The sequence below is a fragment of the Prunus persica genome, chromosome G2 (genome assembly GCF_000346465.2).
Source record: "Prunus persica cultivar Lovell chromosome G2, Prunus_persica_NCBIv2, whole genome shotgun sequence".
In the NCBI taxonomy this organism is placed as follows: Eukaryota; Viridiplantae; Streptophyta; class Magnoliopsida; order Rosales; family Rosaceae; genus Prunus; species Prunus persica.
In genome coordinates this window covers 24,376,577-24,388,474 of record NC_034010.1, presented here as the reverse complement: position 1 = coordinate 24,388,474, position 11,898 = coordinate 24,376,577, and the positions used below count along the sequence as shown (strand labels likewise).

Sequence of the window (11,898 nt, the reverse complement as noted above, 5' to 3'; positions counted from 1 at the left end):
AATTCGTAAACTCATTTACAAGGTTAGATGGCTTCATTTGCCCAATTCTGGTTACAACTTACAATTAGCCTGGGAAGCACTAGGCTCCCTGAGCACTCTAATTGCAGATAAATGCTTTGACTTAAGGAGGCTCTGCTCATCTAAATTTGGAAATGAAGCATGCTTGCATATGATCAGTTGGAATATTGGCCTAATAAAAGTTGCTTCACCATCAAGGAACTTAAAATTGGGGATCTTACTCACTTTTAGCATCTACGAGATGGCTATGAATGCTAAGTTTGAGATATTTATGAATAATTTCGGTAGCATTACGTAGAGTAGATTAGGCGTTTTTGCAATTAGAGAAATAATGCTATTTCCCTACACAAAGTTACATCTCTATCATGCCAATCAAATCACAGTTGCCGCACTAAGTATGACTTGGAAAACTGAATGTTGTGTCACAGAAGGAAGCTTGAGTTTTATTTATTATTTAGAATATAGCTATAGCCTGATTGACCCTCCATATAATTTGATCATCGAACTAAAAATCATGTGTAGATATTTGGGCACTTGAATACATGGCACCTCAATGATAATGAAGCCCCTGATCAAGTTCAGCGCCGATGCAGCAAAGAACGCTGAGGAAAATGCATTCGTTGCAAGGAATGCAGAGCTTTGAGTTGGTGGAAAACTGGAACACTTCCTCAGCATGATCAAGCAATGCCCTGAACAAAGGGTGGCTGAGCAAGGCAACCTTGATGACATATCTTTTGCAATCTTCACCAACATACACCACCAAATGGCCTTTTGGGACATCTTTTGGGATGTAGTCCTCCTCATCAAAGCAGAACCACATGTATCTATTGCTAGTGTGACCCCAGATTGCACTCTTTAGGACACTAGCGCCGGCTTTCCTGCATCTACGAAAGCATTGCTTGATGAGAAACTTTCTCTCTGTCGGCTTCATCGATGTTCATGACAACTAGACTGTGAGAGTGAGAGAGTGAAAGAGAGGGCATTGCGGATTGTACGGCAGCGAAGTTTAGCTTTATATAGCAGTATGTAAGTGAAAATTACATCCCAATGTAGATTGGCTACTGTTTGGGATATTGTAAAATAATAGATTATTTTGCCACAGTTGTGTTTGTGAGAGAGAGAGAGAGAGAGAGAGAGAGAGAGAGAGAGAGAGCAGTGGATTCTTATTACATTTTGGTGGGGGTAGTAAATTAGATCATAGTTCACTTGCAATTAGTGTTCCAATTATGGAAGTATATAGCTCATAATCAACCATCATTTTCATATTTCCCCAGTTAATGTACATCTCTCTGAACTAAATGAGAGGACTGAATCAAAAGTACAATAGAAAAAGAAGAAGAAGAGAAATTAGAAAAACCATTCCTAGAAATTTAGAAATGTACCAGCCAAGAATGATGCCATTCATTAAGTAAACCTAGTCTCAGTGTGTTTGTGTTTATGGAACAATCTGTCTGTAATTTTTTTGGAACTTGAAATTTGAATGGAACATAAAGTACACCAATGAAAAACTTGTTAAATAAACTTCAGAGCAACTTTGTTTTCTTTTTGCTGCATTGTTTGAAGTTTTCTTGAGAATTGCATGTGGCCAATTGGTACAAGTCAATTTGAGCCATGGCCCATGAGCTATATAGCACACAGATTTCAATTAAAATAAGTTTTCCTGGTAAGTTGGTATATATATATATGAAGAATGAGACCCTCAGCATGACACATCATTCAATTTCAAAAGCCAACAGATCTTCCTATATGGCTCCACTCTGCACCCACAGAAAGAGAAGAGAAGAGGAGAGAGAGAGAGAGAGAACTCCCTGATTCTGCTGTTAGAGAGGTTAGAAGGTCAAATCTGGTTGATTTGGACAAAATTTGAAGTTAAAGCACAGCATTATCCATGCATTATCTCTTTAGCCTTTGTTGGCAGAGTTTGGATTATTTTTCTTTTGTTAAAATGGAAAAGTGACAACATTAGTTGTTGAAGATGTTATCTTGTCTAACATTCCCCTTGCAACATGCATGTGTTTATGTTCAGGCTTTGATATTCTATACAATTCAGCTCTCGCCCCATGTACTTGTACATGGCAGCTCTATTTTTTGGTCTTCAGATTTGTGTTTTTGAGTGGCAATTTCAATTTGTGAACAATAATGAAAGCAACCCATTTTCAATCCCCATCCCTCTCTTTCATTACTCAAAATAGGAGAAATTTTTATATGTTCCGAGAAGTTCAAAAATCTCACATTGATAGGACCATATTCACCAATGGTTATGGCTCACAAAATCACTTCAAAATATTGAATTAGAGTGCTAGAAGCTAAACATAGAGAATACTAAATTGTATGATTAGCCACTTTAACCTATTTCTTGGGGAAAAAAAACCAACTAAAATAGGGAGACTTTAGAAAAGCCCAAAGGAGAGAGAAAAATTTTAAAAGAAGCCAAAATGGACAAATTTGCCCTTATTTATTTTTTGATTTCCTAAGGAATCCTTTACATTTGCATGTCTTTGGTTTGAAAGTTGAGAGGTTTTTCTGTCTTTTTTAAAAAAGCTTTGGCTTTTTCCAAAAGTGAAAGTTTTTTTATGGGTAAAACCTAAATTTACTTAAAATATATGGCTTTTATTGTAAATTGCAATCCCAACCTCATATTTTCATCACCATGTTTTGCTCCAAACCGCCTAAAACATGAGGCACACATCTTTCTTTCCTAAGTATGTCCAACTTCTCACCCCTTATAAAAACCTAACCCCATCAATATTTCTAATTTCATCTTCATTTTTCAAACACAATTCAATCAAAACCCTCACAAAAATTAAGAAAACACCAAAAAGGATCAATAATATGGCCAATAAAACTGCCATTCTCATTTGTGTGCTAGTTGTTGTGATTGGATGTAGCAGCATGCAGGGCAGTGAAGCAATCTCAGCATGCGCCAAGCCATGCATGCCAGTCTGCATGAAGGAGGAAGGGGCAAGCATTCCCATCTGTGAGATTGCCTGTGAGAACTATTGCAAACAGATCTCCGGCAACCGGAATTCTGAGTGGAATCGATATCGCAACCTTTGATTGTTCATCAAGCAAGTTTCAGATTTAATTAAGTTCAAATTAAGTTGGTTTAAATAAATGATGTAACTACTGGAATTTTGTGAATATTATAAGGGTAGCTGAACAATATTCCATTGTAGTTTGTAAATAGAGATGCAATATTCTTTACCAAGCATACTTTGTAATATTTTTTTACCAACAGTTTCTTTACTGTTATACTAGCCTCTCTGCACGCGCTTTCGCGCTTGCGAGAGGTTTTTTTTAAAAAATAAGTAAATTTATTTTAGAATTAAAAAAGATAATGGGTAGTTGTGTTCCATAAAAATAGGATCCATTATCTGCTTTTTCTTTTTCTTTTAATTTTTTAAAATATGAAAAAGTGTGAATTTACCATATTATCCTCATTTAATTAATAATTTGAATTCTTAATGTTTGCATTAACCAAGGGCATTTTCTGGTATTTTGAATGTTTCACCATTCTCTGCCTTTTGCTTTATATATATAGCTACAACATTTCCCTCACAAAATAAAATAAGACGCGTAATTAGTTTGTAGAATGTTAAAATAACAAAAGTGCAATCACCAAACGAATCATCATCATCATTTTATTGAAAACTTTTTCATGTTGGTCCCCTCACTTTCCAAATATAGTACGCGAAATCTTTGATCTTGTTGAAAGTTACTTTTGTTCTTTTCTAATTTCTATCTAAATGGTAAGGCATTTTGATCGTTACATTGAAATAACCTTGCAATATGTAATCTCTCCACTGTCTCTTATTGTTAATGTCAAACCCCTGCGGGTCTTTTTCTCTCTCGCTCTTTATGTGATATGTTATATGAACTTCATGAAGAGACATATATATATATACATATATATATAAAGGAATGTTACACTCGTGATATGTAAGTGTTTCTCTAATCATACATGTATGTAATGAGAGTTAAATGTGAAATCTTTCTTCATTCTCGAAGTATATGGATAATTCCAATTACATCCTAATTAATCACTTCTTATCTAAATTTTCTCCACAATTCACTTTTTATTTTGATTTCCTTCATTTAATTTCAATTAAAATATTAATCATTTCATACCCCTATATTGTTACACGTAAATTATTAGTACACGTTATCTGTGATGCTAGTGAGCTTATCTTAGATTTAAAAGGAAATATCTGACAAAAAAAAATATTTAAAAGAAAAATAAAGGTTAACTTATATTCTTTTTTTGAGTTATAACTTATCTTGTTTTTGTGGGTCTGAAGGTATACTTATCTATTTGGTACCACCATTTCTATATGATATATTCAAGACCGTTGTATGTTAAAATGCGCACATACGCGCAATGTAACCCAACCCAAGTCGTACCGTCAGAAAACAACAGTGACTTCCTTCGTGCGCTGTGTCCCAGCCGCGCAAATTAGCGACCGCCCTTCGCCAAAACTCTATCCTGAGGCAGCTTCAAGATTGTCGCGCAAAACCTAGACAAAGCTCTCTCTTTCTGTGATTACACCACTTGGAATTGGGAGTGCTTCTGGAGGCTAATCAACCAGTCTCGTTGAATGTACAGGTTCTCAATTAGTCAATTTCTGAGCTTTATGTATGAATAATTGCTACAAACCCATGCCAATTTACTCAAATCTTGCACTTTTAGGGTTTCGTTACTGGGTTGGTCTTGTAACTTTATTGATTACATGATTAGAAGCCAATGTACCAAAAGCTTATATCTTTTAGGAGAATAATGTTGTGGATGTGATTTGGGAAAAATGGGTGATGTTGAGATACCCAATTGGCTGAAAGGGTTGCCATTGGCGCCCGAGTTTCGACCGACTCATACTGAATTTGCAGACCCAATTGCTTATATATCGAAAATTGAGAAGGAAGCTAGTGAATTTGGTATTTGCAAGATTATCCCACCGTTGCCAAAACCCTCGAAAAGATATGTTTTTAGCAACTTAAATAAGTCGCTTGCTAAGTGCCCAGAATTGGGTTCTGATGTAAATTTGTTAAATGATTGTTCTCCCCTGAAAACGGGTTCTGGGGATGGTCGTAGTGATGGGGAGGCTAGGGCAGTCTTTACCACAAGGCACCAAGAATTGGGCCAGAGTGTGAAAAGAGTGAAAGGGGCAGCAGTTCAGAATCCGCCATCAGGTGTTCATAAGCAAGTGTGGCAAAGTGGGGAAATTTATACTTTGGAGCAGTTTGAATCTAAGTCTAGGGCTTTTGCAAGGAGCATATTAGGTACAATTAAGGAGGTCTCTCCATTGCTTATAGAGGAAATGTTTTGGAAGGCAGCTTCTGAGAAGCCTATATATGTGGAGTATGCAAATGATGTGCCTGGGTCTGCTTTTGAAGAACCGGTTGGTCAATTCCGTTATACTAATAGGCGGAGGAGGAAGAGGAATTCTTACCATAGAAGTAGAGAAAACTCTGATAGTAAGACAAGTGACCTGATTAGCAGTAGTGAAAGAGACTCTCATAGTATTGAAGTTAAAAATGCTTCTCCTAAGAATGTTTCAGATACATGTTTAGAGGTATCCAAATCATCTACTGCTCCAGAAATCTTGTCAGCAGAAGAAACCTCCCAATCTTCTAGGCGAAAAAATCCAAATGCATGTTGTGATACAGAAGGTACTGCTGGTTGGAGGCTTTCAAACAGTCCTTGGAACTTACAAGTAATTGCACGCTCACCTGGTTCACTTACTCGTTTCATGCCTGATGATATCCCGGGTGTTACTTCTCCTATGGTTTACATTGGAATGTTGTTCAGTTGGTTTGCTTGGCACGTTGAAGATCATGAGCTTCACAGCATGAATTTTCTTCACACGGGATCTTCAAAGACTTGGTATGCTGTTCCAGGAGATTATGCATTTGATTTTGAGGAACTTATTCGCACTGAGGCATTTGGTGGTAATGTTGACCGCCTAGGTATGTGAAACTCTTCATGGCTGGTTCATTGGTTGTTTCATAGAAGCTTACAATTTAAGCAGATTGGAAGTCCAAAATATGGCATCTCCAAACAAATTTTAATTCAATTTTTTTATGTGTTCTGTTCTTATAGGATTGCCCATTCCATTCTGAAATTTATTGAGTGTTATTACTTCTATAGCCTTTTTCTAACTCAGGTCCAGTTTCTCTTATTGCCAGCTGCTCTCTCATTACTGGGTAATAAAACAACTTTAATTTCACCTGAGGTTGTTGTTGCATCGGGAATTCCTTGTTGCAGGTGGGTTTTTCTTTTCTCGTTCTTGTTACTTCTGTGGTCCATTATAATGTTAATTTAGTTTGTGGATTTCTTTTACATGTTAAATATTTTGGCTTTGATCCGTGAAGCAGAGTCTTTATTGGGTTCTACTTATGTCCATTCTGGTTTCTTCTTTAGGTTAATACAGAACCCTGGTGAGTTTGTTGTGACTTTTCCAAGGGCTTACCATGTAGGATTCAGCCACGGTAATTGTTTTATATTTTTGCACGTAGTACTTAATTTTGGAGGAGGATATGATAATTGTAACATTTTGGCCTGAACTCTGTTCTGACTCTTTGAATGCGCACAACTAGGTATTTGTGGCAGAAAGCCTAGGATATATATATATATATATATATATATATTTACACACACATCAAATCTACAGGGAAAGGTGTAAATACTTAAAAGGATTCAATTCCTTTGTGAACATGTGGTGTTTGAGCCAAACTTAATTTTAAAATGCATACTGTAAAAAAGGACCAAAACCTTGGAATAATTTCACCTCTGCCAATGCCTTATTGACCATAATTGCTGATATGGCAATGTTTTGACAAACTTACATTATTTCTGACAATTGCATTAGTAATTTTTATATTCATTTGTTACTGACATCGTGATCCTTTGTAACATGCGACATGATGTTTCCCATTCTCGTTTGCAAGTCATACTTTTTCATAAAGTTTCTCTTTATTCTATTTAAACATGTTTTATTACCTATTTGGAATATAAGGTTTTAACTGTGGGGAAGCTGCCAACTTTGGAACACCACACTGGCTTGAAGTAGCTAAAGAAGCTGCAGTACGTAGAGCTGCTATGAATTATCTTCCTATGCTCTCCCATCAACAGCTGCTATACCTCTTGACCATGTCTTTTGTTTCAAGGTCAGCCAACCATCTTATTTTGGATTATTTTGAGCGAAAGATCGTCTCAGTATGGTTGTACATGCTGCTTCTGGAACTTGTTCGTTGATGATTCAGTTAATCATGATTGTGATAAAGTTGTTCTTTTGCATTTGCTCTTCTACGCCTTAGTTAGATGATAGAACTGCATTATGACTTTGCTTGTTGTCTTGATAAAGTTGTCAAGTGGGGCACCTGATAGACATTGTTTCTCTTGTTTTGGCTTTGCATTTTTGTTATTATGCTAGAGTGCCAAGGTCCCTACTACCAGGTGTGCGGGGTTCGCGTATGAGAGATCGGCAAAAGGAAGAAAGGGAGTTATCGGTAAAGAAGGCTTTTGTTGAAGATATGTTAAAGGAAAATGACGTTTTATCCGTCCTTCTTCAGAAAGAATCAAGTTACCACGCAGTATTATGGAACCCAGATTTACTTCCATATACAAGTAAAGAGCCCCTAACACCCAGTGCAGGTGCTCCTGTTGATATGAAGCCAAAAGAAAATGCTACCCATATTCAGTGTGGAAATAATAATAATGATCAGAACTTACTGTTTGATGAGATGAGTTTGTATATGGAAAATATGAATGATTTATATTTGGGTAGTGATGATCTGTCATGTGACTTTCAAGTCGACTCAGGGACATTGGCATGTGTGGCTTGTGGAATACTTGGGTTTCCATTTATGTCAGTAGTGCAACCATCTGAGAAAGCATCAGTGAAACTTCAGCCTGAATATTTTTTGGCTCAAGAATTCCCTGGAGTTTCAGGACTTGAGAAATCTCATTTGTCTACAGGCCATCAAGCATTTGTCAAGGGCTGTGTTACAGGTATTGGAATATGGATCCACATCTCTTCCCTTGCCTCATATTTTTGGCCTTCTCAAATAACTTCCATTATCTATTCATTTAGCCAAAATAAAAAATAAAAAAAGAAGAAGTCATATTTGGTCAACAGTAAGGCTTATCTTAAAAGTATGTAACCATGTACTGTCTAAATGGGAAGAAATTATATTTCCTTTTAACCTGTTGTGTTTTTACCAGCCAGTAGTTGAAACTTTAGATTTCACCATCCTGGTTAGTGCTTCTTATAGGTTGATTATATGTTTAGGAAGTAAAATATAATTTCAGATCCCTCAAAATTAGCTCTTATAGTTTGATTATCAGGGAGTGGCAAAATTATCTCCAGAGCCCTTAAAAATAGATATTTTCCTATATAATTGGTACAGTTTCAGGTCTTTTGGGAGTCTAGTGCTGTTATTTTCTGTTGGCCAGCTGTACAGATTTTGACAAAGTATTGTGGTACGCAGAAACGGAACTGCCTTCACACTTTCAGTTGTGAAGCATCTGCAGCTAATTTTTGAGATCTTCCTATGCACTCATTTATGGTTTCTTCTTCTGTTTCTGACATAGGACCTTGAATCTGCTTGCTTTCAGACACCCTGAATGTATTAATTGTTTTCCGTAGTGTATTGTCACATAAATAGGTCAATATTTTCTTTATTGTATAGACTACATTGTTTCCAGATGTTTTCCATGAAAGCAAATGTTCAAATCTTTTCTTTTCTTTGTTCTGCAGAGGATCCGTCTCTTGTTCCCAATGTCATGTCACCTGCAAAGGATCCCCTAATACCTTCCACAACCAAGCTTAATAAGGATTGGAATACTGTTAATAAATTTCTGAGACCGCGGAGTTTCTGCCTTGAGCATGCTGTTGAAATCGTGGAGTTGTTGCAGAGTAAAGGTGGAGCGAACGTGCTTGTAATTTGCCATTCTGGTAATCTGGAAAACACTAGTACTTGATATTCTCTCTCATTTTGCAAAATTGTTTTACTTGTGGGTAGTTGATTCTTTATTTATTTGGATTTCTGCAGACTATCAGAAAATAAAGGCTCCTTCTGCTGCAATTGCAGAGGAAATAGGTTGCTCTTTTAATTATACTGAGGTTCCATTGGATATTGCATCGAAGGAAGATCTGAATTTGATAGATCTTGCAGTCGATGATGAACATGATGAATGTAGAGAAGACTGGACCTCAAAGTTGGGTATCAACTTAAGGTACTGTGTCAAGGTCAGAAAGAATTCATCCTCAAAGCAAGTCCAGCATGCATTGACATTGGGTGGATTGTTCTCCAAACAGAGCCCGAGCTCAGATTTTCAGAGGGTCAAATGGCAATCCAAAAGATCTCGATCTAAAAAGCTTAATCATCCAGCACATTGTAGACCATGTGGGAGCATTGAGAAAAAGGATGAAGTGGTGGAGAGAAAGTCAGATGACACCTCTATTAAGAGGGACGAAAAAATAATTCAATATTCAAGAAGGAACTATAAGCTAAAAGCAGGTGATTCAACAGGAGCAGGTAGGATCTGTGGGTACCCTGCTACTTGTGGAAAGGGTGATAAACATGGTAGAATGGCATCAGAAAGTAACATTCGGGACATTGGGAATTCCACGAGCAGTTGTGAAAGATTTTATTCCTCCAAGTCAAATAGAATGTCTGAAACATATCCTGTTGTTCAGATGCTTGAAGCAACCAAGGATATCAGTTTGTACTCTACTCCTTCACAAGTTGCAGCTAAACTTGCGACTACTACATTAATAGCTGAAGGCGTTGAGGCACAGGTTGAGAATCACAGTTCGGAAGGAAGAAATATGTACGGTGAAGGTTGTGGTTTAGTATCAAGAGATAGTTCTGATATGCAAGATGAGATCGCGATCCCTGAAGAAGCCAGTGAGAACAAGTCTGAGGTACGAATGGTGAATACAGTAATGGAGATATCTTGTATGAACAGTGAAGTTTGTGATTCCATGACTTTGGGTGATGAAGTGCAGCCAGAAAACCAAACTACCAACAAAAGAAACGACAAGGCACCAGTTTCATGTAGTTCCCATCTGTCACAGGATCCTACTTTTGCTGCGGCTGAGGACTACGATGGATGTCCAAGAGAGACCCACATTGCAGATGAGTTTAGCAAGGATGTATCTTTAGAATTCAAACTGGAAGAAGAAATTAAGAGTCTGAAAGGAAGAAATGAGGAACCCAGTTTAAGTCCTACCAGACAAATAAATGAGCCCTCTCCTGCTTCAATTGAAGGAACTTCAGGAGTTCCTAGAGAGCTCTGTGCTGCAGAAGATTCATTCCCTGGTCCAATTTCATGTAGTGAAGAATTCCGGACTGCAGATAGAAGTGAGGGGGAACATGTCTCCACCTCAGTGACACAAATGGAAATAACTCAACCGTGTATCTCAATGGAAGAATCTTCTCAAGTTCCAAGGGGTTGCTCTTCTGAGGAAGGCCCAGACAATGGTGTGACTTCAGACACAGTTCAGCAAGAAGTACAGACTACAAATGGACCTATAAAGGAACCTATACTTGGTCTTGTCATAGAAACAGAAAATCAGCCAACACCTGGTTCAGTTGAAGAATTTGAGGTTCTGAGAGTGACCTGTGCTACAGATAACATCAATAGTTTTGTGGCTTTGGATAATAAAGAACAGAGAAAAAACCGGACTACAAATAGTAGTGAGGAACTCATTTATAGTCAAGATATTGCCAGATGCCAGCCGTTACCTGCTTCAATCCAAACATATTCTAGAATTAAAAGAGAGCCTCGTGCTGCTCAAGGCTTACGCAACTCCACTGAAGTTTGCTTATCACCACTTGATAAAGAGTTGGAAAGCAGTGGGTCTTCCATTGCAGACCCTGCACCAATCCCTGAAATGGGAAGAAAAAGAAAGAGAGAAGTGGAGCAAATAAAAGATGACAATTTCAATTTCAATGGATTTATTAGGGGCCCATGTGAAGGATTGAGACCAAGGGCTGGGAAGGATGCAATGAGTAGAAGCGGGATAGACAACCTCCACAAAGAGGTGGAGGAGAAGCCAGTGACAAAGAAGGTGAAGAAACCTTCAGATCCTCCCAATCCCAAGTATAAGAAAGAACAAGAAAGGAAGTCTCACAGGTGCGACCTAGAAGGCTGCCGCATGAGTTTCGGAACAAAGGCAGAGCTAGTGTTGCACAAGCGTAACCGCTGCCCACATGAAGGGTGTGGTAAGAGATTTAGCTCCCACAATTATGCAATGATACACAGCCGTGTGCATGATGATGATAGGCCCCTCAAGTGCCCTTGGAAAGGTTGCTCCATGTCGTTCAAGTGGGCATGGGCACGGACTGAACATATACGAGTCCACACTGGAGAGCGGCCGTACCAGTGCAAGGTTGAGGGCTGTGGCCTCTCCTTCAGGTTTGTATCAGATTTTAGCCGTCACAGACGGAAAACAGGGCATTATGTGAGCTAACCTGCCTGAAGATTCGTTGTTTTGTTCAGGTTACTTGTGTAACATATGATGGGTATAAGCAAAAGGGGTTTCTGGGGCCAAAGAGGCCTACAGGATCTCGTGTAATCTTCTTTTTTTGTTTTTGGTTAGAATCTCATGTAATCTTGGATAGTCTGGTTAGGTGTAGATTAGTACGAATTTACTTTTTTGTAGCTGCAATTCACTCACCAATTATTTGAATGCACCGATAGTTTTCTGTCTATTTAGCCTATTTTGATTGGTTTGGTTTTGAAACCATGGTGCCATGATGCCAATGTCCTTGATGTCTCCATGTTCTTTCATATTTTGACACTAATCTCAAACCATTTTCTTCTTTTTTATGCATGCATACATGGTACAGGAGGATTTGCTTTCAAATAACAAAGGG

At 37.9% G+C, this 11,898-nt stretch overlaps 3 protein-coding genes across 3 annotated transcripts; 2 read left to right on the top strand and 1 right to left on the bottom strand.

The window, feature by feature from the left end:
- LOC18785713 (auxin-induced protein X15) lies at nucleotides 436-1,355 on the bottom strand. Its single transcript, XM_020558275.1, has one exon. The coding sequence runs from the start codon at nucleotides 947-949 to the stop codon at nucleotides 569-571; it is 381 nt and encodes a 126-aa protein (XP_020413864.1). The 5' UTR covers nucleotides 950-1,355; the 3' UTR covers nucleotides 436-568.
- On the top strand, nucleotides 2,712-3,226 carry LOC18787123. Its single transcript, XM_007219102.2, has one exon. It carries the CDS (start codon nucleotides 2,851-2,853, stop codon nucleotides 3,073-3,075), a length of 225 nt encoding a protein of 74 aa, XP_007219164.1. The 5' UTR covers nucleotides 2,712-2,850; the 3' UTR covers nucleotides 3,076-3,226.
- LOC18785455 (probable lysine-specific demethylase ELF6) lies at nucleotides 4,373-11,733 on the top strand. Its single transcript, XM_020556975.1, has 7 exons — nucleotides 4,373-5,979; nucleotides 6,199-6,277; nucleotides 6,434-6,501; nucleotides 7,029-7,179; nucleotides 7,446-8,023; nucleotides 8,772-8,969; nucleotides 9,067-11,733. Exons 1-7 carry the CDS (start codon nucleotides 4,818-4,820, stop codon nucleotides 11,490-11,492), a joined length of 4,662 nt encoding a protein of 1,553 aa, XP_020412564.1. The 5' UTR covers nucleotides 4,373-4,817; the 3' UTR covers nucleotides 11,493-11,733.

Bases quoted from the DNA above. Each gene is read 5' to 3' on its own strand.
- LOC18787123 (XM_007219102.2), top strand. From the start codon at position 2,851: ATGGCCAATAAAACTGCCATTCTCATTTGTGTGCTAGTTGTTGTGATT.
- LOC18785713 (XM_020558275.1), bottom strand. From the start codon at position 949: ATGAAGCCGACAGAGAGAAAGTTTCTCATCAAGCAATGCTTTCGTAGA.
- LOC18785455 (XM_020556975.1), top strand. From the start codon at position 4,818: ATGGGTGATGTTGAGATACCCAATTGGCTGAAAGGGTTGCCATTGGCG. The intron at 8,024-8,771 runs GTATTGGAATAT...TTTGTTCTGCAG, and splicing joins TGTCAAGGGCTGTGTTACAG to AGGATCCGTCTCTTGTTCCC. The intron at 8,970-9,066 runs GTAATCTGGAAA...GGATTTCTGCAG, and splicing joins GCTTGTAATTTGCCATTCTG to ACTATCAGAAAATAAAGGCT.